Source organism: Dryobates pubescens, chromosome 10 (assembly GCF_014839835.1).
Source record: "Dryobates pubescens isolate bDryPub1 chromosome 10, bDryPub1.pri, whole genome shotgun sequence".
Lineage (NCBI taxonomy): Eukaryota > Metazoa > Chordata > Aves > Piciformes > Picidae > Dryobates > Dryobates pubescens.
This window is the reverse complement of record NC_071621.1, coordinates 33,319,156-33,343,732: the sequence shown is the minus strand read 5'-3', so window position 1 is coordinate 33,343,732 and position 24,577 is coordinate 33,319,156. Positions and strand designations below refer to the sequence as shown.

The 24,577-nt window shown below is 50.0% G+C and overlaps 1 protein-coding gene across 1 annotated transcript; it reads right to left on the bottom strand.

Annotated features, from left to right (window-relative positions):
* Positions 1-4,817: 4,817 nt before the first annotated feature.
* On the bottom strand, positions 4,818-23,113 carry CWC15 (CWC15 spliceosome associated protein homolog). Its single transcript, XM_054164670.1, has 7 exons — positions 23,030-23,113; positions 21,407-21,542; positions 16,725-16,837; positions 15,147-15,235; positions 13,543-13,653; positions 6,901-7,019; positions 4,818-5,070 (listed from the first exon to the last, which is right to left on the bottom strand). The coding sequence occupies exons 2-7, from the start codon at positions 21,535-21,537 to the stop codon at positions 4,941-4,943; spliced, it is 693 nt and encodes a 230-aa protein (XP_054020645.1). The 5' UTR covers positions 21,538-21,542; positions 23,030-23,113; the 3' UTR covers positions 4,818-4,940.
* Positions 23,114-24,577: the final 1,464 nt, after the last annotated feature.

Below are 24,577 nucleotides of genomic sequence, written 5' to 3'. Positions count from 1 at the left end.
ACTGCCCACCACAAAAGCATGGTGCAGCCACTCTCAATGCCAAGCACCTTCCTGCACCAGGGACTGTATTTGCTCCACTTCAGTGCTCCATCCAGGCCAGCAGAAGACATCACTACCCAGGTCTGGGTGGGCTCTAGCCTGAGGTACCCACAGGCACATAAGCCATGAATTTACCAAAGGGACCAGTGGTGAACTCTTCTCTGAGCAACATTAATTCAGCCCTCCAGCATCTCTGTTGGAGGCTATTAGATGCACTAAGGCAGGTCCTTGCCTTGTTCCCCATAGGTCAGCAGCATTGCAGGGGTGAAGGTACATCCCCTCTGGATGCCAGCACTCTGCTCTGCACTTGGAGCCAGGGTTTGGACTGCAGGAGCTTACACACCTGAGCCACTCCTGCAGATTCACACCAACCACAGCAGAGCCACAACCTGAACCCTGCTCTCCTCACAGCCCAGAGTGGGGCTAAAATCATTGCTTCACCCCAGAGCTCCATGCTGGACTCTACAAATACAAGTAGTTCTGCAGTGTAAGTCTATCAAGGGGAATGAAAACCAGGCCACCACCCTGGGTTTGTGGCCATGTTGATTCTGTGATTCCATGATAACTGAAGGAGGGTGACTTGATGATCTCAAAGGAGATCAAAGTGTCTGTGCAGTGTGGGATTTTCCCCCTCTTGGTAGCATCTGTGCAGCAGTTCAGGAGCAGAAGCTTAATGCCACTGATCTTAGCAAAACGTGTTACTCCAAGTGGGAAAGTGATGCTTAGTGATCAAAAACCAAAACCACCCCAAAACACCCCCAAAAAACCCCCCAAAACCAAACCATCCAACCAAAAAAATCAAACCAAAGCAACCCAAAGCAAAGAAACAAACCCCAGCCAACCAAAGTCCCCAGAATCACCTACAAGACAAAGCTGGAATCTGCTGTGCCTAGAGGAGCTCTAATGAGAAGGAAGGATCATCCAGCTCTAAACAAATCCTGCCTCCTAACCCACATCCCAGTTTGCCACCAAGCACTGTGTAGGAGGTGCAAGAATCTAACAGAAGATTTGTAAGTCTGATTGCTTCAGTTTCCAACAGAGAGCATCTGGACAGAAGAAGAGGATTTCTAAGTTGTGCTGTAATCAAACACCAGAGATGGTCATGGGGATCTGTTAGACAGGATCTATGGAAAGAGGGGCTGTAAAGCAGGCTGTGTTCTCAGGAGCCTAAAGTGTGGGTGAAGGGCCAGATGGAGGCAGTGTTCAGTCCCACAAGGATAGGATAGGATAGGATAGGATAGGATAGGATAGGATAGGATAGGATAGGATAGGATAGGATAGGATAGGATAGGACGGGATAGGATGGGATGGGATGGGATGGGATGGGGTGGGATGGGGTGGGGTGGAATGGAATAAACCAGGCTGGAAAAGACCATCAAGATCATCCAGTCCAACCTATCACCCAACACCATCTAATCAACTAAACCATGGCACCAAGCACCCCATCCAGTCTCTTCCTAAACACCTCCAGGGATGGTGACTCCACCACCTCCCTGGGCAGCACATTCCAATGGCCAATCTCTCTTTCTGTGAAGAATTTCTTCCTAACATCCAGCCTAAACCTCCCCTGGTGCATCTTGAGCCTGTGTCCTCTTGTTCTGGTGCTGGTTGCCTGGGAGAAGAGACCAACCCCCTCCTGGCTACAACCTCCCTTCAGGTAGTTGTAGAGAGCAAGAAGGTCTCCCCTGAGCCTTCTCCAGGCTAAGCAACCCCAGCTCCCTCTCCTCAGCGGGTTCAGGTGTTGCTTTACAGAAGCACAGGGCTAAAGAATCCTGAGTGTTAGGAAGTGTCAAATATTGCATTCCCTGAAGAGCTGGATGCTGGCTTTCTTCCCCTTCACTCCTGCAGCTGCTGCCTTGCCAGCTCCACTGCCTTTGTGGAAAATTATTGGTCATGGTGAACAAAGGTTCCTGGGGAAAAAAAAACCCCAGCTATGCTGGGAGCAGAGGAGGACATCCCAGTCTGACTTCAAGAACCAACAGGCACACTGCAGTTCCACAAAGACAAATGACCTGCTTGTCTTTTCCTAGGTGAGGACAAGCAGCACTGTAGAGCAGTACAGATCAATACATCAGGGCTGGAAGCACAGGGCCCTTCCCCAGCAAAAAGTCTGCTTTGCTTTCCAGTACTGGTGAGGAAAAGTCAGCAGTTAATGATGTCAAACCCACCAAGAGGTATGGCTTGAGATTCCTTCTCATACTGCCTCTGTGCATTGCTGAGTCCTCAGGCTGTGGGCCAGCTTACACTGCAGCCAGGTAAAACACAAAAGCTTTGAGGGGGGGAGGTTAGAGATAGGATCTGCAAAGTCTGTGGCAGAGCTCACCAATGCCAACAAACAAAGCTACAGAGCCCCTGCAGCTCTTCCTCCAGAGCCAGGGAAGGAGAAAGCTACTGGGGAAAAAACAACTGAGTATGTGCTATGCAGGAAGTTTAAGGCAGGGATGCCCCTGCAGGTGTGGGGAGAACAACTGCCTGCTGAGCTGGAGAAGAGTAGAGTGGAATGGAATGGAATGGAATGAATTAGAATAGAATAGAATAGAATAGAATAGAAAAGAAACAGGAATAGGAATAGGAATAGGAATGGAATGGAATAGAAACAGGAATAGGAATAGGAATGGAATGGAATGGAAAGAATAGGAATAGGATAGGATAGGATAGGATAGGATAGGATAGGATAGGATAGGATAGGATAGAATAGAATAGAATAGAATAGAATAGAATAGAATAGAATTAACCAGGTTGGAAAAGACCTCTGAGCTCATCAAGTCCAACCTATCACCCAACACCATCTCATCAACTAAACCATGGCACCAAGCACCCCAGCCAGTCTCTTCCTAAACACCTCCAGTGATGGTGACTCCACCACCTCCCTGAGCTCATCCAACCCATCTGACCCAGGCCATCTGACTTCCTAGAAGTAGTATTTTCTGCCAGAAGAGAGTTACATCACCTCAGGCACACAAATCATGGCATCATGCACTTCTGATTTCCATGAAGGCACTGCCCTGGCGTTTCAGCCATGCCTCCCCCACGCCAATAAAACTGGAGGCTCACTTGCTGCTTTGGCACAGTGATTGGCTCTTGTAATACTGAGAGCCCAGTGTGTCTTTTTCCTGTTGCCATGACAACTATGCTGTTAGGTCAGACCTAAAGCAGCAGCTGGCTCCTCCACTGCCAGCTTCTGACAAGTACAGCTCTGCCTACATACATTGCCTGTACACACCAAGGCTTTAGCAGCTTTAATCTACAGAGAATTACAAACAGCACCCCTTTGTCTGCTCCCCAAGCATCATTACTGTCAGGAGGCACAAGCAGCACAAACATGTATTCCTCCAGTAGCTGCAGTCCACATGACCAGAAGCATGCAGAAAATCCTGCTTCCAAGTAAATATAGGCATTAGCTGCTGGCATCAGAGCACCATGCAGAGCTTAGCAAGGGGGTGGGAAATGCAGCTAAAGCTACTGAAAGCTTGTGCAGGACACCAGAGTCATGCCCAGCACAAATATGAAACCTTGTGCTCTGCAGTTACTCTCTCAAAATCAGAGCCAGTTTCAAAGTACAAACCAGATCTGTTTTCTTGAGTCCTGTGTCCAGTCCTGGGCCTCTCAGATCAGGAAAGAGGTTGAGCTGCTGGAAGGTGTCCAGAGAAGGGCAACAAAGCTGGGGAGGGGTTTGGAGCACAGCCCTGTGAGGAGAGGCTGAGGGAGCTGGGGTTGCTTAGCCTGGAGAAGAGGAGGCTCAGGGGAGACCTTCTTGCTGTCTACAACTACCTGAAGGGAGGTTGTAGTCAGGTGGGGGTTGGTCTCTTCTCCCAGGCAACCAGCACTAGAACAAGAGAACACAGTCTCAAGCTGTGCCAGGAGAGGTTTAGGCTGGATGTCAGGAAGAAGCTCTTCCCAGAAAGTGTAATTGGCCATTGGAATGTGCTGCCAGGGAGGTGGTGGTCACTGTCCCTGGAGGTGTTCAAGAGGGGATTGGAGGTGGCACTTGAAGCCATGGTTTAGTTAGTCCTGAGGTGTTGGGTGATAGGTTGTATTGATGATCTCTGAGGTCTTTTCTAACCTTATTGATTCTGTGATTAAGGAAGAAACCTCCCATGGTTCCACAGAGCATTTCCCTCTCATGTTCTCCCAGGCACTACATGGTAACACCCCACAAGTGCTGAGACAAGAGAGCCCAGAAAGGAGCACTGCTAAGAACCTCACCAAACCCTGCTGTGGTTAACAGCAAGCACAAACTGAAAAGGGAGATTACTAAGTTTCTAGCTAGCTATTAAGAGGAAAGAAGTCTAATTTGCTACAGCAAGTAGAGTGATTGGCCACTGGAATGTGCTGCCCACGGAGGTGGTGGAGTCACCATCACTGGAAGTGTTTAGGAAGAGACTGGATGGGGTGCTTGGTGCCATGGTTTAGTTGATGAGATGGTGTTGGGTGATAGGTTGGACTTGATGAGCTCAAAGGTCTTTTCCAACCTGGTTAATTCTATTCTACTCCAGTTTTCAGTTCACAGTCTTACCACACTCAGCTATTCCCCATCTTTGGTAACACTGACATGTATGTAGCTGCAAACCACCATCATTACAAATCGAGTCTGTCTGGAAAGCAAGCAACTGCAAGTCTTTATTGCAAACCAGCTCCTCTCTTCTACAAGGTGGGCCAGTGAAAGTAATCACATGTGAGCAGAAAACCAGCCATGAACCACAAACTGATTTAATTCAAACTCAAAGGGAAAACATACTGCAGGAATAAAAACTCCAGACACGTAGCAATTGCTGATCAGGAACCCACTGATGAGCTTGGAAAAGCATCTGGGAACTCAGGAGCAAGTATTGAGGGTTGAGTTCTGGGGGGCAGGTGGGGAATAAGCCAAGTCCTTCAGCAGCACTGCAGGCAGAGCTCTCCTACTTGATGTACTTCTCCATGAACTTCTTGTGGAATTCCGAGCGCAGGGTGTCGTTCACAAACCTTTTGTCCTTCTTGGTTTCATCGAGCCCCTTGGCACAGTTCTTGAAGACAACATCATCATCCCATCTGAAAACAAAAGGGTTGGATTTCAGTAAGCTCACAGGAAAGTCAGGTGGGATGGGCACCAATACAGAAAGAAAGCCTGGCCTCCTCGTTAAATGTACTGAGAACAAGTATGGGATGAAGTCTGAAGTATGGCATTAAGTTTAAACAGATGTGTTTTCCTACATGCTTGTGAGTCAGAAGCAAGATCATAGAATCAGTAAGGATGGAAAAGACCTCAGAGATCATCAAGTCCAACCTGTCACCCAACACATCAGGACTAACCAAACCATGGCTCCAAGTAGAAGCATAGAAGCATAGAATCAACAAAGTTGGAAAAGACCTCAAAGATCATCAAGGCCCTCTCCTATGCCCTCTTGAAGACCTCCAGGGATGGGGACTCCACCACCTCCCTGGGCAGCACATTCCAATGGCCAATCTCTCTTGTTGGGAAGAACTTTCTCCTCACCTCCAGCCTAAACTTCCCCTGGTGCAGCTTGAGACTGTGTCCTCTTGTTCTGCTGCTGGTTGCCTGGGAGAAGAGACCAACCCCCACCTGGCTACAACCTCCCTTCAGGTAGTTGTAGACAGCAAGAAGGTCTCCCCTGAGCCTCCTCTTCTCCAGGCTAAGCAACCCCAGCTCCCTCAGCCTCTCCTCACAGGGCTGTGCTCCAAACCCCTCCCCAGCTTTGTTGCCCTTCTCTGGACACCTTCCAGTGACTCAACATCCTTCCTAAACTGAGGGGCTCAGAACTGGACACAGGACTCGAGGTGTGGCCTAACCAGTGCTGAGTCCAGGGGCAGAATGACCTCCCTGCTCCTGCTGGCCACACTGTTCCTGCTGCAGGCCAGGGTGCCAAGATGAGTATCAAATAGATTACAGGTTATCTTCACAGAAAATAATGACCATCTGAACAGAGAAGAGCAAACCCCTGGAATCTAATGGCCCCAAGTGTGCTAATCACAGCAGCAGCTGGAACAAGGATTGTATTCAGTACAAGGCTGCTATTTGTCACTTCCAGTCACACTGAAAAGCCCAAACAGACTCCCCAAACCAGCTAGAGCTTAAAGGGAAGCATAACATCCAATCTCTTGAGAAACTTTGGTCCTGTTATATCAACAGTTTCAGGCACACACAGCTGTCAATCCCTTTGTCTCTGTTTTGAAACACAAAGCAGCAGGACAATTTGCTGGCTGACAGGTTGGACTTGATGACCTCTGAGGTCTTTTCCAACCTTATTGATTCTGTGAGTTATTCAGAGAAATGCACAAGGCAGTCACAACAGGATGAGCAGAGGGCTGGAGCACCTCTCCTGTGAGGACAGGCTGAAGGAGTTGGGGCTGTTCAGTCTGGAGAGGAGAAGGCTCTGAGGTGACCTAATTGTGGCCTTCCAGTATCTGAAGGGGGCTCCAAGAAGGCTGGGGAGGAATTTCTCAGGATCTCAGGTAGTGATAGGATTAGGGGGAATGGAATGAAGCTGCAGGTGGGGAGATTCAGGCTGGAGGTGAGGAGGAAGTTCTTCCCCATGAGAGTGGTGAAGCCCTGGAATGGGTTGTCCAGGGAGGTGGTTGAGGCCCCGTCCCTGGAGGTGTTTAAGCCCAGGCTGGCTGAGGCTCTGGCCAGCCTGATCTAGTGTGAGGTGTCCCTGCCCATGGCAGGGGGGTTGGAACTGGATGATCCTTGTGGTCCCTTCCAACCCTGACTGATATTAACAGGCATCAGTGCCCCAATTCCACAGTGCCTGTGACAGGATCTGGGGAAGGAAATGAAAGCCAGTGGCAGTGATGGCATTTTCAGACTGAGGAACAGGGGGCAGTAAGAGGATGGGTATCACAGTATGGATTTCACAGTACCTCCTTTTCACTTTGAAGTTTGCTTGAGGCTGTGCTGGGCCAGTAAGGTTGAGCAGTGGATTACCACTCAGGATGTTCTCCATCCGAATTCTTTCCTCTTCAGCCTTTTGCTCTTGTTCCTGAGAGGCAGAAATGGATCTATTACTTCTCTGGGTGAGTTTTCCCCTCCAGTTGGCAGAGATAAACATTAACTAGCTGTGAACACACACACAAATAAAGCTTTAATTCCCAGCTCAGACTTTTCAGAGTGTTTGACACTTGTGTGTAAGTAGAGTAGGGACAGCAGCAGAGACATTCTAAAGAGCTTACCATAATGACCTGTCAGTCTAGCAACACTCAGGCCTGCTCTACTTACCTCTGAGGGTGCAGTAAATATTCACTCAAATTCTAGTTTTATCATTTGCATATTTATTATATTAAAGCTCTGGACAGATGAGAAGATTGTCTGCATCCTCATGAGAAAAAGAAGAATACATTATACAGAGCAGCACTCTGAGCTGGGTCAGGAACTGCCTGGAGGGCTGAGCCCAGAGAGTGGTGGTGAATGCTGCCACATCCAGCTGGCAGCCAGGCACTAGTGGTGTCCCCCAGGGATCAATGCTGGGCCCCATCCTGTTCAATATCTTTATTGATGATCTGGATGAGGGCACTGAGTCCATCTTCAGTAAATTTGCAGATGACACCAAGCTGGGGGCAGGAGTTGATCTGCTGGAGGGTAGAGAGGCTCTGCAGAGGGACCTTGACAGGCTGGGCAGATGGGCAGAGTCCAAGGGCAGGAGATTGAACACATCCAAGTGCCGGGTTCTGCACATTGGCCACAGCAACCCCATGCAGTGCTACAGGCTGGGGTCAGAGTGGCTGGAAAGCGGCCAGGTAGAGAGGGACCTGGGGGTGCTGGTTGATGGTAGGCTGAACATGAGCCAGCAGTGTGCCCAGGTGGCCAAGAAGGCCAATGGCATCCTGGCCTGCATCAGGAACAGTGTGGCCAGCAAGAGCAGGGAAGTCATTCTGCCCCTGTACACTGCGCTGGTTAGGCCACACCTGGAGTCCTGTGTCCAGTTCTGGGCCCCTCAGTTTAGGAAGGATGTTGAGTTGCTGGAACGTGCCCAGAGAAGGGCAACAAAGCTGGGGAGGGGTCTGGAGCACAGCCCTGTGAGGAGAGGCTGAGGGAGCTGGGGTTGCTTAGCCTGGAGAAGAGGAGGCTCAGGGGAGACCTTCTTGCTGTCTACAACTACCTGAAGGGAGGTTGTAGCCAGGAGGGGATTGGTCTCTTCTCTCAGGAAACCAGCACCAGAACAAGAGGACACAGTCTCAAGCTGTGCCAGGGGAGGTTTAGGCTGGATGTTAGGAAGAAATTCTTCCCAGAAAGAGTGATTGCCCATTGGAATGTGCTGCCCAGGGAGGTGGTGGAGTCACCATCCCTGGAGGTGTTCAGGAGGAGACTGGATGGGGTGCTTGGTGCCATGGTTTAGTTGATTAGATGGTGTTGGGTGACAGGTTGGACTTGGATGTGTTCAATCTCATGTTGTTGGACTCTGCCCATCTGTCCAGCCTGTCCAGGTCCCTCTGCAGAGCATTCCTACCCTCTAACAGCTCAACTCCTACCCCAGCTTGGTGTCATCTGCAAATTTACTGATGATGGACTCAGTCCCCTTGGAAAAAAATCTGCTACTGCTTCTCACCAATAAAACTTAGAGCCAGCTGCAGTTGTATCCCAGTGGGATGGGAGAAGCTCTCCAAAAGGGCTTGTTGCTTAAAAGCATGGCACAGCTTCAGGACAAGCCCTGTAATGCCTGATGAAAACATGTGTGCAAGCAAAACTCACCCCTGCTGCTGTATCCATGGAGCCTTAAACACAAACAGCAGCAGTTAGAAGTTATTAACACAAACTGAAGTTTTGCATTTGCAAACCTAGCTTTGATCCAACATCTGCATTCCAGCTTCACTGGTTATCACCACCCCAGGAACTAAGGAAACACAGGGAGCAAAAGGATTTGGTATGGAACAGGAATTTTGCCCTGTATTAGAAAGACCAATTCAAATTAGCCATCTTTGTTCTGGGGATTGCAGACATGAGACACATGCAGCCCCTTCTGCACAGCAAGCCAACGAGGCCCTGCTCTGCAACATGGCCAGAGAAGGGCCACGAGGATGATGAGGGGGCTGGAGCACCTCTCCTGTGAAGGCAGATTGAGAGAGTTGGGGATGTGCAGCCTGGAGAAGAGAAGGCTCTGAAGAGACCTAATTGTGGCCTTCCAGTATCTGAAGGGGGCTGCAAGAAAGCTGGGGAGGGACTTTTGAGGGTGTCAGGGAGTGACAGGACTGGGGGGAATGGAACAAAACTAGAAGTGGGGAGATTCAGTAGCATAAGACTAAGCAGGATTCAGCTCCAGATTAAGACACCTACATCTAAGCATAAGGAAAAAACTTTGAGAGTGACAGAGCAGGGGAACAGGCTGCCCAGAGGGGTTGTGAAGTCTCCTCTGGAGACTTTCCAAACCTTGCTTGACATATCCTGTGCAAGCTGATCTAGGTGAACCTGCTTAGAAGTGGAAGGTTGGACTAGGTGACTTCCAGAGATCCCTTCTGGATCCTGTGACTCTGTGATCTGCTTTTTCCCTGCCTTCCCCTTACCTCCTTGTACAAAAGGGACAAGAGAAAGGAGCAGAGAAGTCAGACTTAGCCAAGGCCAGCCAGAGCACGTTATCTCTCCTGAGTGAAGCAACACAGCCAGAGAGCAGAAGAGGAAAGGGAAGGATTGTTCTGGTACAGCTCCTCTTATTCCTCTGAGGCAGGGTCAGCCACAGCTGTTCACAACCTAAGTGACTCTGGTTGTTCCAAAGCCTACATTGCTCTTTTGTGTGAGGGAACAAAGGCTTAAGAGAATGGAATGGAAGAAGAAGATAGGAAGAAGAGGAAGAAGAAGAAGAAGAAGAGAGGAAGAAGAAGAAGAAGAAGAAGAGAGGAAGAAGAAGAAGAAGAAGAAGAGAGGAAGAAGAAGAAGAAGAAGAAGAAGAGAGGAAAAAGAAGAAGAAGAAGAAGAAGAGAGGAAAAAGAAGAAGAAGAAGAAGAGAGGAAGAAGAAGAAGAAGAAGAAGAGAGGAAGAAGAAGAAGAAGAGAGGAAGAAGAAGAAGAAGAAGAAGAGAGGAAGAAGAAGAAGAAGAAGAAGAGAGGAAGAAGAAGAAGAAGAAGAAGAAGAAGAAGAAGAGAGGAAGAAGAAGAAGAAGAAGAAGAGAGGAAGAAGAAGAAGAAGAAGAAGAGAGGAAGAAGAAGAAGAAGAAGAGAGGAAGAAGAAGAAGAAGAAGAGAGGAAGAAGAAGAAGAAGAGAGGAAGAAGAGAGGAAGAAGAAGAAGAAGAAGAAGAAGAAGAGAGGAAGAAGAAGAAGAGAGGAAGAAGAAGAAGAAGAGAATAGAATTAAGAAGGTTGGAAAAGACCTTTGAGACCATCAAGTCCAACCCATCACCCAACACCATCTAATCAACTAAACCATGGCACTAAGTGCCCCATCCAGTCTCTTCTTAAACACCTCCAGGGATGGTGACTCCACCACCTCCCTGGGCAGCACATCCCAATGGCCAATATCCCTTTCTGGGAAAAGCTTCCTCCTACCATCCAGCCTAAACCTCCCCTGGCACAGCTTGAGACTGTGTCCTCTTGTTCTAGTGCTGGTTGCCTGGGAAAACAGCTCAACCATTGGCCATTGGAATGTGCTGCCCAGGGAGGTGGTGGAGTGACTGTCCCTGGAGGTGTTCAAAAGGGAACTGGATGTGGCACTTGAAGCCATGGTTTAGTTAGTCCTGAGATGTTGGGTGATAGGTTGGACCTGATGATCTCTGAGGTCTTTTCCAACCTTACTGATTCTATGGCTTTACACAAAAAGTGGTCCTGAAGTCAGCTGGAGGACTAAAATAAGGTCAGTTACAAAATCCACTTTAAATCACAGTTTGCAGCACAGAGCAGTATGAACTCCCATGTACTTCATCTGAAGCAAAAAGGGATTTATATAAAGGGCTAATAAAATGCTTTGCCAGTAATGCCTTCTTTCAAAGCCATGGAAAACAAGGCACAGCCTAACCTGACTGCAGCCCTAAGCCAACATATGGAAGTGATTTTCCCTGGGCAGTTATTTTTTGCCCAAGCTGCTCCACATCTTGGTCTTTACTTTTGCCATAAATGTAGTCTTGGTCTCCTTACTCTCACCAAAAAATCCCTAGGAAAGAAAATTCCAAGCACCTGTAGAGCCCCCACTGTTGACTGTGGATGTCAGCCTCTACTGGAGCCCATCTGCCACCAGCCAGTCCCAGAATACGAAGAGCAGGTAAGGAGCATGCAACAGTGTGCAGTGCTGCAAAGAACTAACTCTTTCTTAGGAAGAAACAAATGTATGGGAGAACAGCCATGAGGATAACTGGGGGGAATGGAGCAAAACTAGGAATGGGTAGACTCAGATTGGATGCTAGGAAGAAGCTCTTCCCCATGAGGGTGGTGAGACACTGGCACAGGTTGCCCAGGGAGGTGGTGGGAGCCTCAGCCCGGGAGGTTTTTAAGGCCAGGCTGGATGTGGCGCTGAGCAGCCTGCTGCAGTGTGAGGTGTCCCTGCCCTTGGCAGGGGGGTGGGAACTGGCTGATCCTTGAGGTCCCACCCAACCCTGACAATTCTATGATCCTCTGATAAAAAAGGAGCCTGCCTAAGAGGCAGTAAATAACAGAGGTGCTGTGCTAACTACTCGACAGCCTGCAGCACCCTCTAGCGACACAACAACAACTGCAGAGCGAGTCACACATTGGGCTGGCTTGGGAGGGAGCCTCAAAGGTCATCTTGTCCAACCCCCTTGCAGTCAGCAGACACACCTCCAACCGGATCAGGCTGTCCAGGGGCACATCAGCAGCAGTCACCATCATTGGAGGTGTTCAGGAGGAGACTTGATGGGGTGCTTGGTGCCATGGGTTAGTTGTTCAGGTGGGTTGGATGGGTTGAGGGGTTGGACACGATGATCTTGAAGGTCTCTTCCAACCTGGTCTGGTCTATTCTATTCTATTCTATTCTATTCTATTCTATTCTATTCTATACATCAAGTCTGGTCTTGAATGCCCCCAGAGATGGAGCCTCAACCACATAGCTGGACAACCTATTCCAGTAGTTTACCATTCTCACTGCAAGGAACTTCCTCCTTATGTCCAGTTTAAATCTACCCCTACTCAAGTTTAAACCATTGCCCCTTGTCCTGTCACTACAAGCCCTTCCAAACAGTCCTTCCCCAGCCTTCCTGCAGGTTCCCTTCAGATACTGAAATGTAGCTATAAGGTCTCCCTGCAGGCAAGGAGATGAGTGACACTTTTCAGACATCAGAGAATCAATAAGGTTGGAAAAGACCTCAGAGATCATCAAGTCCAACCTGTCACCAACACCTCAGGACTAACTGAACCATGGCTTCAAGTGCCACATCCAATCCTTTTTGGAACACCTCCAGGGATGGGGACTCCACCACCTCCTTGGGCAGCACATCCAAAGGCCAATTACTCTTTCTGGGAAGAACTTTCTCCTCACCTCCAGCCTAAACTTCCCCTGGCACAACTTGAGACTGTGTCCTCTTGTTCTGGTGCTGGTTGCCTGGGAGAAGAGACCAACCCCCTCCTGTCTACAACCTCCCTTCAGGTAGCTGTGGAAAGCAGTAAGGTCTCCTCTGAGCCTCCTCCTGTCCAGGCTAAGCAATAAATTCTATCTAAGCCTCCCCTCACAGGACTGTGCTCCAAAGCCCTCCCCAGCCTTGCTGCCCTTCTCTGGACACATTCAAGTGTCTCAATATCCTCCTTAAACTGAGAGGCCCAGAACTGGACACAGCAATCAAGGTGTGGCCCAAGCAGTGCTGAGTACAGGGCAGAATGACCTCCCTGCTCCTGCTGGCCACACTATTCCTGATGCAGGCCAGGATGCCACTGGCCTTCTTGGCCACCTGGGCACACTGCTGGCTCCTGTTCAGCCTACCTGTAGAGCAAAAGATTCTAGGGAGGTATGAAGGCCACATGGGAGCTGACTTTCCAAGTGCTGAAAAGACTGACACAGCATTGCTCCTTTGTGTGAAAACATTCTTCCCAATAAACCCACCTGTGTATAACCACATGAAAAACAGGTCTTAGCTTGCAGCTGGTGCTCCCTGCCAAGGCAACAGCACCAACACTGTGATAGAGTAGTTACTGTGTGAAACTTGAAGTCCTAACAAAAAGCATCAAAACCTACCCATTTTTGTTTCATAAATAAGACTCAAATTTCTTCCTTCATAAAAGGCACTGAACAAATGAAACTGCATTGGATAGTCTGTAGCTCACTCACAACATGGTATGGTTTGGTATGACAGCTGCTTTCAGAAGTACTTGCATATGAAAAGCAATTGATTGGCTTGACTCAGTGCCTCTATGACGTGTTGGGAGAGTGAATACCTGTTGCAGGGAATAGAATGTTCTGTATGTCTACTGAAGAAAAATATTCTTGACAATAACTATTAGATAGAACCCTGAGAAGCATTTTGAAGGGCATTTTGTCCACAGTTCTCACTCATCCTAAGCACTTGAGGCACACCAGTTTTAACCAACATCAGCCTGCAAAAGAGCTGAGGCCCTTTCAGGGGAGGACTTTCACCTTACCTTTCGGGCTTGCTCCTCGGCTCGCTCTTTCTTGATCTTTTCCAGTTCAGCCAGAAGAGCTGCAGTGTCATCATCATCACTGTCCTCCAGGTCCTCATCTTCATCATCTTCCTAATGGCAACACATCAAAACAAGCAGCAGGCAGTTAGCCACGTTAACAAACCCGGTCCCGGTCTGCCCAGCTGAGGCTGCAAGCTGCTGCTGGCTGACTCCCAAAGTATTTGCTGTGCCTGCAGCAGCAGCAGCAAATGCAGTACAATACAGTACAGCATCTGCTCCTGTGCAGCAGAGTCAAGACAAAAGCATGTTTGGGCTTTTTAGATGACTGCAATTACATTTTGTGTAATTCCAATGTTACACCTCCCAGAAACATCCAGGTTGGAAAAGCTCCTCAGCATCACCGAGTCCATCCCATAGCCCCACTCTGCAAGGGTCACCCCCAAACCACATCCCCAGGCACCACATCCAAACCACCTGCAAACACACCCAGGGTTGGGGACTCAAACCCCTCCCTGGGCAGCACATCCCAATGCCTGACCTCTCTTGCTGGGAAAGTACATTCCTAATGTCCAGTCTAAACCTACCCAGTCCCAGCTTGAGGCCATTCCCTCTTGTTCTGTCACTAACTACCTGTGAGAAGAGACCAGCACCAGCCTCTCCACAACAGCCCCTTTCAGGTAGTTGTGCAGTGATGAGGTCTCCTCTCAGCCTCCTCTTTTCCAAGTTAAGCATCCCCAGCTCCCTCAGTTGCTCCTCTGCACTCCCTCCAGCACCTCCACATCTCTCCTGTATTGAGGTGCCCAAAACTGGCACAATCCTCGAGGTGTGGCCTCACCAGAGCTGAGTACCAGGGGGCAATCACCTCTCTACTCCTGCTGGACACAGCATTTCTCATACAAGCCAGGATGCCATTGGCTTTCTTAGCCACCTGGGCACACTGCTTGCTTTTCAATTAGAACCCCCAGGTGCCTTTCTGCCAGGCAGCTCTCCAGCTGGGTGCCTCCTGTTCCTGCCACATAAGTTGCACCTCCTGTGTCCCGAGTGTCCAGCCCAGTAGGTGGACACAGGAAGCTGTGTATTTCATACCCATAATATCCTGTGCCCTGTAAATCCACCTGCAAAGTCATTCTCTTCCTCTTTCTTCCCTCTCTGCTCCCATGGGAGATGCTCCCTATTGGGTAATGCTGGGGGAGTTATCTCAAGACCTCTTAGGTTTGACCAGGCCTAATGCCAGGAGGAGAAGGGGAAGGAGGCAGTCTCAGACCTGGTCAGCCTGAGACCAGCCTAGCAGTGGAGGGGGGGAAGAAAGAGCCCTGGGGGGTTTGGGTATACCCTCAGGTGGGGAGAAGAGGAATGTTGGGAGGCTTTTGGGTGTGCTGTAGGGGACTCTGTATGCTTTGGGGATTCTTTTGTCACTGTGCTTGTAGCTCCTGTAGAACACTTGCTGCTTTGCCATTTAAGCTTTCCATCACTTCTGCAATCCATTCGTGTGAGTGTCATTCTTTTGCCCCTCTCAGGGGGCAGGAGAGGACCTGCCTGGCCTCAAACCAGATCCTGAAGGCAGGATAGTGAATGGAACAGAAGACAAGGAAAAAGGTACATACATCAGTAAGAGGATCATCTGCATCAAGGTTAGCTGCAGGAATCTGGTCTAGGCGAGGCTTCTTCGACACAGAAGATGATGTTGTGTGTTCTGTGGCACAGGAGTGGAAGAAAAGGCAACTAAGCTGCTTCATTCATTTAACAGCATCTGATGTCAGAAACCAGAAATGTTCACAGACAACACCTTGCTTCAGAGATACAAGTTCATGCTTCCCTCCTCCTCACTCTCTAATCTTAATGCCCATGCTGAGTTCTCCCCTGTGGGTATCCCTCAAGGGAAACAACAACATCTCCAAACAGACAATCTGGCCTCCAGCAGTTTGTCTTTTCCCTTTTTACCCCCCTAAAAAGAAAAAGCTGTGGAGAAATACCCTTATTGTGTGTATATATATACACAATTTTAAGGTTCCTGCTGAGGACCACTCCAAAGCATTGCTGTTAGCTGCTTTGGTCTGTACCACATCTGCTTTCATTTTCCAACGTGAGAGTCCCACAATACCTTCACAACTAAACCTGAACTACCTAAATCCTGTGAAGCTTAGTATTAAACCCCAGTATTTCACACAAAAAAGGCTGTTGATTGCCATTTCAATTATTACTTTGCTATACCTGAAGAGAATGACATACTTCAGTGGCAGTTTAGGCTGGGTGCTTCCTGGGCTGCCCCATAAGTTACACCTCTGGTGCCTGGTGTCCCCCCAGTAGGTGGGCACAGGAAACAGCATATTTCTACCCATGAATCCTGCACCCTATAAATCCATCTGCAAAGTCACTCCCTTTCTCTTTCTTCCCTCTCTGCTCCCATGGGAAATGCTTCCTATCAGGTAAATGGTAGGGGAGTAGCTCAGGCCTCTTAGGCCTGTTTAGGCTTAATGCCAAGGTAAGAAGCAGGGGGCAGTCTCAGACCTGGCCAGCCTGAGACTAGCCTAGCAGCAGGGGGACAAAGAAAGAGCCCTGGAGGTTTAGGGTGCACCCTCAGGTAGGGAGAAGGGAAGTGTTGGGAGGCCTTTGGATGTGGTGTAAGGGACTCTGTGCTTTGGGATATCTTTGCCACTGTGCTTTGCAGTTTCTGTAAAACACCAATTGCTTTTCCATTTAAACTTTGCATCACTATCCAATCCATTTGTGTGAGCATCACTCTTTTGCCCCTCTTGGGGCAACAGAGGATCTGTCCTGCTCTAAACCAGGACAGCTTCAGAAATGGATGTTGTTGTTGCACTGGTGCTGTGACACCAGCAGGTGAGTATTTACCCTGCTCCTTCCTCTCTTGAGTGGCCAAGTACAAAAGAAAAAAATCCCTTTCATTAACTGCACATGTGTGCTGCCAACTCCTTACAACCCTTCTGCATCAGCTGGCCTGCATGCCAGCCTACACTCTTCTGATGGCTGGCCCAGACTTCAGCCAGCAGGCAGGCAACGTGAAAGCCGGTGGGACATCCCCTTGCAGGTCAGCAGTTCTGACCTGTCAGACAGATACCCTGAATTCTGCTCTCTTGATACCCTGTCTGCAACCTACAAACTTCTCACCACACCAAGTTTTGTGCAAGAGCAATGTGACACACAGCTCTCTCTGCTTTCACCTCTGGTTGGTCTGTCTCTGTTCTTTTCTCTGGCAGCGACTCGTTCCCTCTCCTCCAGCTCCCTCCTGAAGTCACGGTTCCGCACCTCCTCGGGAGCATCCTGAGTGGCCTGTCTGAAACAACACCAGGGGGCAGAGAAAACAAGCTCAACTTGACAGGCTGCAGCCAGCAGCAAATTTTTGGGAGCCAAATAAATCTTACAGTGAGCAGGCAGGAACTGAGAGTAAGAACTGGGTACCATGTAGACAGGTTTGGTGTGTTCTCTGTTCATCAGCGCTCCCCTTCCTGCATGCATCACACACGGACACACAATGCCACACACACATCCTCCTCCCAGTGCCTCTCAAATTCATTAACACCCTACCTAAATTCCTACAAAACCAGGATGAATAAATTTATCTTTCATTGCTATTTCTAAATAGGATCAGAGAATTGTTAGGGACCTCAAGGACCAGGCAGTTCCAACCCCCCTGCCATGGGCAGGGACACCTCACACTAGATCAGGCTGTTCACAGCCACATCCAGCCTGCCCTTAAAAACCTCCAGGGATGGAGCTTCCCCCACCTCCCTGGGCAACCTGTTCCAGTCTCTCACCACCTTCATGGTGAAGAATTTCTTCCTAACATCCAACCTGGGGGTGATGATTGACATCCGCCTAAACATGAGGCAGCAGTGTGCCCAGGTGGCCAAGAAGGCCAACAGCATCCTGGCCTGTATTAGGAATAGTGTGGCCAGCAGGAGCAGGGAGGTCATTGTGCCTCTGTACTCTGCATTGGTTAGGCCACACCTTGAGTACTGTGTCCAGCTCTGGGCCCCTCCGTTTAGGAAGGACATCGAGACACTTGAACGTGTCCAGAGAAGGGCAACAAGGCTGGGGAGAGGCCTTGAGCACAGCCCTGTGAGGAGAGGCTGAGGGAGCTGGGGTTGTTTAGCCTGGAGAAGAGAAGGATCAGGGGTGACCTCATTGCCCTCTACAACTACCTGAAAGGTGGCTGTAGACAGGAAGGGGTTGGTCTCTTCTCCCAGGCAACCAGCACCAGAACAAGAGGACACAGTCTCAAGCTGTGCCAGGGGAGGTTTAGACTCGAGGTGAGGAGAAAGTTCTTCACTGAGTGAGTCATTCGTCATTGGAATGTGCTGCCCAGGGAGGTGGTGGAGTCACCATCCCTGGAGGTGTTCAAGGGGAGATTGGACATGGCACTTGGTGCCATGGTCTAGTTGTGGGGTCTGTTGGGACAGGTTGGACTTGATGATCCTTGGGGTCTCTTCCAACCTTGGTTATACTGTGAATACTGTGTGAACCTGAATCTACCTATTTCTGGTTTTTGCCATTCCCCTTAGCCCTATCATTACCTGACTACCTATCTTCTATTCTCTAGCAGTCCAAGTCTACTGTCACTGTAGACATCCAAGAGCATTCTGGCCAACATTCCTCACCATTCTATCACCCCAAGATGCTGCTGCAAACCCAGAGATGAAACTTTCCATAACCCTTTTCCTCTGCCAGAGGGGATAACCAAGATAATCTCCAATGAGCATTTAAAAAAAAAGAAAGAAAAAGCTGGGAGAAGAGGCAAGACCCCAGCCCCAGGGAAACACACTGCAAACACATGACTCCCCCTCCTCTGTGTAACACATGCTGGCCAAAAGCAACAGACTAGCTCTATTTATTTACATTATTGCTCTCTACAACTACCTGAAGGGAGGTTGGAGCCAGGTGGGGGTTGGTCTCTTCTCCCAGGAACATCCAAGTGCCAGGTCGTACACTGGCCACAACAACCCCAGGCAGTGCTACAGGCTGGGGTCAGAGTGGCTGGAGAGCAGCCAGGCAGAGAGGGACCTGGGGGTGCTGGTTGATGGTAGGCTGAACACGAGCCAGCAGTGTGCCCAGGTGGACAAGAAGGCCAATGGCATCCTGGCCTGCATCAGCAACAGTGTGGCCAGCAGCAGCAGGGAAGTCATTCTGCCCCTGGACTCAGCACTGGTTAGGCCACACCTTGAGTCCTGTGTCCAGTTGTGGACCCTCAGTTTAGGAAAGATGTTGAGTTGCTGGAAGGTGTCCAGAGAAGGGCAACAAAGCTGGGGAGGGGTTTGGAGCACAGCCCTGTGAGGAGAGGCTGAGGGAGCTGGGGTTGCTTAGCCTGGACAAGAGAAGGCTCAGGGGAGACCTTCTTGCTGTCTACAATTACCTGAAGGGAGGCTGTAGCCAGGTGGGAGTTGGTCTCTTCCAGGCAAGCAGCTCCAGAACAAGAGGACACAGTCTCAAGCTGTGCCAGGGGAAGTTTAGGCTGGATGTGAGGAAGAAGTTCTTCCCAGAAAGAATGATTGACCATTGGAATGTGCTGCCCAGGGAGGTGGTGGAGTCACCATCACTGGAGGTGTTTAGGAAGAGACTGGATGGGGCACTCAGTGCCATGGTTTAGTTGATTAGATGGTGTTGGGTGATAGGTTGGACTCAATCTCAAAGGTCTTTTCCAACCTGGTTAATTCAATTCAATTCAATTCTACTCTATTCTCTTCTATTCTATTCAAGTCACACTAAGTTCCATGCAAAAAGCTCTGAATTTTCTGTGGGAAATCTTGAAAAGCACTAATGAATAAAAACAAGCAGCAACTCCTTTCACCTTTCTGTGAACCCAGAGCTGGAAATAAGAGTGGCTGGAAGAAGCCCAGACTTGAGCCATTCTAAACACACCGTGTGCACAGCCTGTCTTTATGACGGGAGTATTTCATTTGCTTTTGTAACTGAAAACCTGAACTTGGAATCCCTGACACAGCTTCAAAATCCAACCCCCCCCCAAGCCCTGTGTCACTCAAGCAAACATCAGTGGGTTTGAAACACTGAGTGTTTCAGGCAATGATGCAGTCTTGGCAATTTAACAAAGACAACTTTGTGTCAGGTATCTGGGAGAAAGCACAGGAGACACTCAATGCTTTCTCCATCTCTCCCTCTCACACACACAGAGGGATTCATTAAAACATACATTGTACACTCCTGTACATAGCTGTCCCCACACAGTTCTTCCAAAGCCAGAGGCTAGGCTTCCAAATCCCACCTCTGTTTAAAGAAACAAAGCAGCAGCAATTTCCCCCATAACAGCAAAAAGCATCTGACTGCACTTCTCCTGCTGTTGATCTTAGAACCACAGAATCAATCAGGTTGGAAAAGACCTCAGAGATCAGCCAAGTCCAACCTGTCACCCAACACCTCAGCACTAACTAAACCACGGCTTCAAGTGCCACATCCAATCCTTTCTGAACACCTCCAGGTATGGTGACTCCACCACCTCCCTGGGCAGCACATTCCAATGGCTAACAACTCTTTCTGGGAAGAACTTTCTCCTCACCTCCAGCCTAAACTTCCCCTGGCTCAGCTTGAGACTGTGTCCCCTTGTTCTGGTGCTGGTTGCCTGGCAGAAGAGACCAACCCCCACCTGGCTACAACCTCCCTTCAGGTAGTTGTAGAGAGCAATAAGGTCTCCCCTGAGCCTCCTCTTCTCCAGGCTAAACAACCCCAGCTCCCTCAGCCTCTCCTCACAGGGCTGTGCTCAAGGCCTCTCCCCAGCCTCGCTGCCCTTCTCTGGACACATTCAAGTGTCTCAATGTCCTTCTTAAACTGAGGGGCCCAGAACTGGACACAGTACTTGGTATTCTCCAAAACACTCCAACTCATAAGTATTCTTCAACAACACAGGGGCAGGAGGTGAGAGGTGAAAGGCTAAACACTTGCACAGAAAAGTGCAGATGTCAAATCTTCACAGTAATTTCCCTGACAGGAGTAACACATTTCATTTAAATTCTAGGCATCTGTATCAGATGGACTCCAGATCTCATTTAATCTTTCAAAAGGATAATGGAGATTTGTTATGAATTTCAAATGGAGGAAAACATTCCTAAGAATCCATTAGATTTCTTACTGATTAAAGCATTTTGCTCTCTCAAGGCCCAGACTGGAGGTGAGGAGAAAGTTCTTCCCAGAGAGAGTGATTGGCCATTGGAATGTGCTGCCCAGGGAGGTGGTGGAGTCACTGTCCCTGGAGGTGTTCAAAAAGGGACTGGATGTGGCACTTGAAGCCATGGTTTAGTTAGTCCTGAGGTGCTGGGTGATAGGCTGGGCTTGGTGATCTCTGAGGTCTTTCCCAATGTTCTTGATTCTATGATTCTATGAACCACCTGCAGTGTTTAACCTCAGCTCTTCCAACACATACTGCTGCCTGAGTGCTCTTCCATTATTTCCTTGCCTCCTCTTAATACCCTTCCCAATGATCCTTCACCAAATACATGATGTGGGGTTCCTGCTTTTAAGACACACTCAACTCTTAAGCCATCTTGCTCTGTAAGTGACAGCATCCTCTGGTTCAGTCCCAATGACAACTTACTTCCCCTTCCACTGCCTGAAACGCTTGCTCTCCAAAGCTCTCCACCCTCTGACAGTTCACTTCCAGAAACAGGAACAAACATCACTGGAATGACACCTCTCTGACAACTTGCACCATGCTCCATCTCTCAGGTCTGCTTTTGTGACACACATTTTCAGCCCACTCATTTAGCATCACCACTGAGTCCCTGGTGTCTGCTCAGTGCCAAGCACATCAACACCTAGTGTGAACATTTCAGGTCTGCTCATAACAAAGAATAATTCCTAGGCTGTTGTGCTCTAGGACAAAGCCACCAGTACTAACCTGTATTTGATTTTAGTATGAGAAGGAAGGTCTCTGCTGGAGTATTGCTTGGAGAGCTGACTTAAGTCTCCTTCACCTTTTCCCCTTCCCCCTCTGGCGGGTTCAAACGTTGGCCTCGCTGCTGTCGTCATTGTCACTACAACAGGTAAGAGCAGTTGTTACTACAGCTTGCAGTGAAAGGCACTCACCAAGGGCTACTTTGCTCCCCGAACTGCAGAAGCAATGACAAGTCCCACTGCAGAATACCAGCCTCCACTCAGCTCATGATCCTTGACATTTAAGGAGCTTTTCATTGTCAGAATCGATTCAGATCTTCACAATAAAGGCTTTCTCAGCACGCTTCAAGGACAATACTCAGTCTTTACACAGTTGTGAAGTAAACAAAACCAGCCAGGAGCTGGTCTCCTATCCTCAAGGCAAGCCATATAACCTTGTAACTGAACACTTCCCACTCCTGAAAAACCACAGCCAAAAATAATAGAATCACAGAATCACTAGGGTTGGAAAAGACCTCAGAGATCAGCCAAGTCCAACCTGTCACCCAACACCTCAGGGCTAACTGAACCATGGCACCAAGTGCCACCTCCAATCCCCTCTTGAACACCTGCAGGGACAGTGACTCCACCACCTCCCTGGGCAGCACATTCCAATGGCTAACAACTCTCTCTGGGAAGAACTTTCTCCTCACTTCCAGCCTAAACTTCCCCTGGCACAGCTTGCGACTGTGTCCTCTTGTTCTGGTGCTGGCTGCCTGGGAAAAAGAGACCAACGCCCACCTGGCTCCCTCAGCCTCTCCTCATAGGGCTGTGCTCCAAACCCCAAGAAAGCCACTTGCTCTCAGAACTCCTCAGGGCTATTTATATGGAACAGGAGGATCCAATGAATTCAGGTGAAGAAGTACATCTAATGTGGCTGCACAGCCTCAGGAAGCATTAACACATTCCCTGGACACTGTCTCTGCTTCTCTTAAGCCAGTCTGCGTTTGGCTTGACCTTAAAGGACCCAGTGTGAAACCGCTCAGAAAACGTCACACTGACCGGAGCAGTTTCAGGAATACAGCCCTGGAGAAGCTCCTTTAGTGCTACACGAAGGTAGAACAAGCCACACAAGGGTCATCAGCCAAGAGACTGTTTCTGGACTGAGTCTGGAGCCTTGCCTGCGCCAGAGCCGGCCCCTCCTGAGCGCCTCCAGGAGGGACCCCCAACCAGAGCAGCGGATCTGGCGACAAGCCGCCGCAGCATCACCCTACAGCAACCTGGGCTGGCAGCAGGCGTGTGGCTGAGCGCCACCACCCGCTGGACTCCCTCACTGTCCCCCGCGGGGCCTGGAGCTCAGAGGCGAGGCCCGCCGACTGCCCCTTAACCCCAGCCCACCCACCCTCCGCTCTTCTCTACACAAGCGCTCCCTCTCGCCCGCACCAGCATCTCCCCGAGACCCTCTCGGTGTCCCGGCCTCCGGACACGCCACAGCCCGCCCCCTCTTGCGGACCTCCCCCCGGTACCATCCCCTGCGCTGCCTGTCTCCCCCTCACGGACCTACACTGCAGTGCCCCCCCGGCGCTCCCTCCTTCTCCTCAGGCCAAGCCTGCCGGCTCGCTCAGACACCGCCTATCCAGGTACTTACACCTCAAACTCTTCCCACCCTGCGCAACCAGAGCCTACACCACCATCGTTCCGCCGAGCGCCCACAAGGCACCGCGCGGGAACCACAGAGACGAGCGCAGGAAGCGCCGGCGGGGGCGGGTGGAGCATAGAGAGGGCTGGGATCGCCGCGTGAGGGAGGTGTCCGCCATGACGGTTACCGAGGCGGAAGTGGCAGCGTTGCTGCCTGCCTAGCAATGGCGCCTTCCTCCCGCCGTTTTTCTCCTCAGACAAAGGTGCGGGGAGCTCAGCTCGGAGCGGGAAGTTCAGGGCTCTTGCGGCTCGGGGTTTCTCCCTATAAGGACCTTGCCCTGAGATGCTGCTAGTCAGTGGCCCTGCGCTAGTCCTGCCCGGGCGAAGCCTCCCCTCGGTGGTCTGCAAGCTGCCGGGAGCTCGCCAGTGCAGTGAAGAAGGGACAGGGCCCGAGGGAAGGCTGGGGACAGCCTCATGGAGGGTGAGGGCCTGAGGGCTTACAGCGGCCGTCACTGTAACCTGCTGATGTGAGCCTCTCTTATGTCTTCTCTCACAAACCAGCTCACGATTAGGCTTGCAAGTTGCAGATCTCCGAGGCTGCTTGTGCTTGATGTAGGAACAGCACTTCATGGCTGCAAAGGGCTCACCCTGGGTGTTAGTGTGAGGGGGAATGAGGGAATGGTGGTGGAAGAGGAAAGTGGTTAAACAAATAGGATTAAGATTGCAGAACACAGAATTAAACAGGCTAGAAAAGACCTTCGAGATCACAGTATCACAGTATCACCAAGGTTGGAAGAGACCCCAAGGATCATCGAGTCCAACCTGTCACCACAGACCTCATGACTAGACCATGGCACCAACCTGTCACCACAGACCTCATGACTAGACCATGGCACCAACCTGTCACCACAGACCTCATGACTAAACCATGGCACCAAGTGCCATGTCCAATCCCCTCTTGAACACCTCCAGGGACGGTGAATCCACCACCTCCCTGGGCAGCACATTCCAATGGCTAACAACTCTCTCACTGAAGAACTTTCTCCTCCCCTCCAGCCTAAACTTCCCCTGGCACAGCTTGAGACTGTGTCTTCTTGTTCTGGTGCTACTTGCCTGGCAGAAGAGACCAACTCCCTTCTGGTTACAACCTCCCTTCAGGTAGTTGTAGAGAGCAAGAAGGTCTCCCCTGAGCCTCCTCTTCTCCAGGCTAAGCAACCCCAGCTCCCTCAGCCTCTCCTCATAGGGCTGTGCTCCAAACCCCTCCCCAGCTTTGTTGCCCTTCTCTGGACACCTTCCAGCAACTCAACATCTTTCCTAAACTGGGGGGCCCAGAACTGGACACAGGACTCAAAGTGTGGCCTAACCAGGGCTGAGCACAGGGCACAATGACTTCCCTTCTCCTGCTGGCCACACTATTCCTGATCCAGGCCAGGATGCCATTGGCCTTCTTGGCCACCTGGGCACTCTGCTGGCTCATGTTCAGTGAGTGACCCTTTTCAGCTAGCATGTGGTGTGTGTGCTGTTGAGAACAGTTGAAGCTCACAGCAGAGCGGCTGCT

Coding starts and splice junctions, on each gene's coding strand:
- CWC15 (XM_054164670.1), bottom strand. CDS start 21,537: ATGACGACAGCAGCGAGGCCAACGTTTGAACCCGCCAGAGGGGGAAGG. Junction 7,020..13,542: donor CCGAGGAGCAAGCCCGAAAG/GTAAGGTGAAAG, acceptor TCTGCCTCTCAG/GAACAAGAGCAAAAGGCTGA. Junction 5,071..6,900: donor AACTTCAAAGTGAAAAGGAG/GTACTGTGAAAT, acceptor TTTTGTTTTCAG/ATGGGATGATGATGTTGTCT.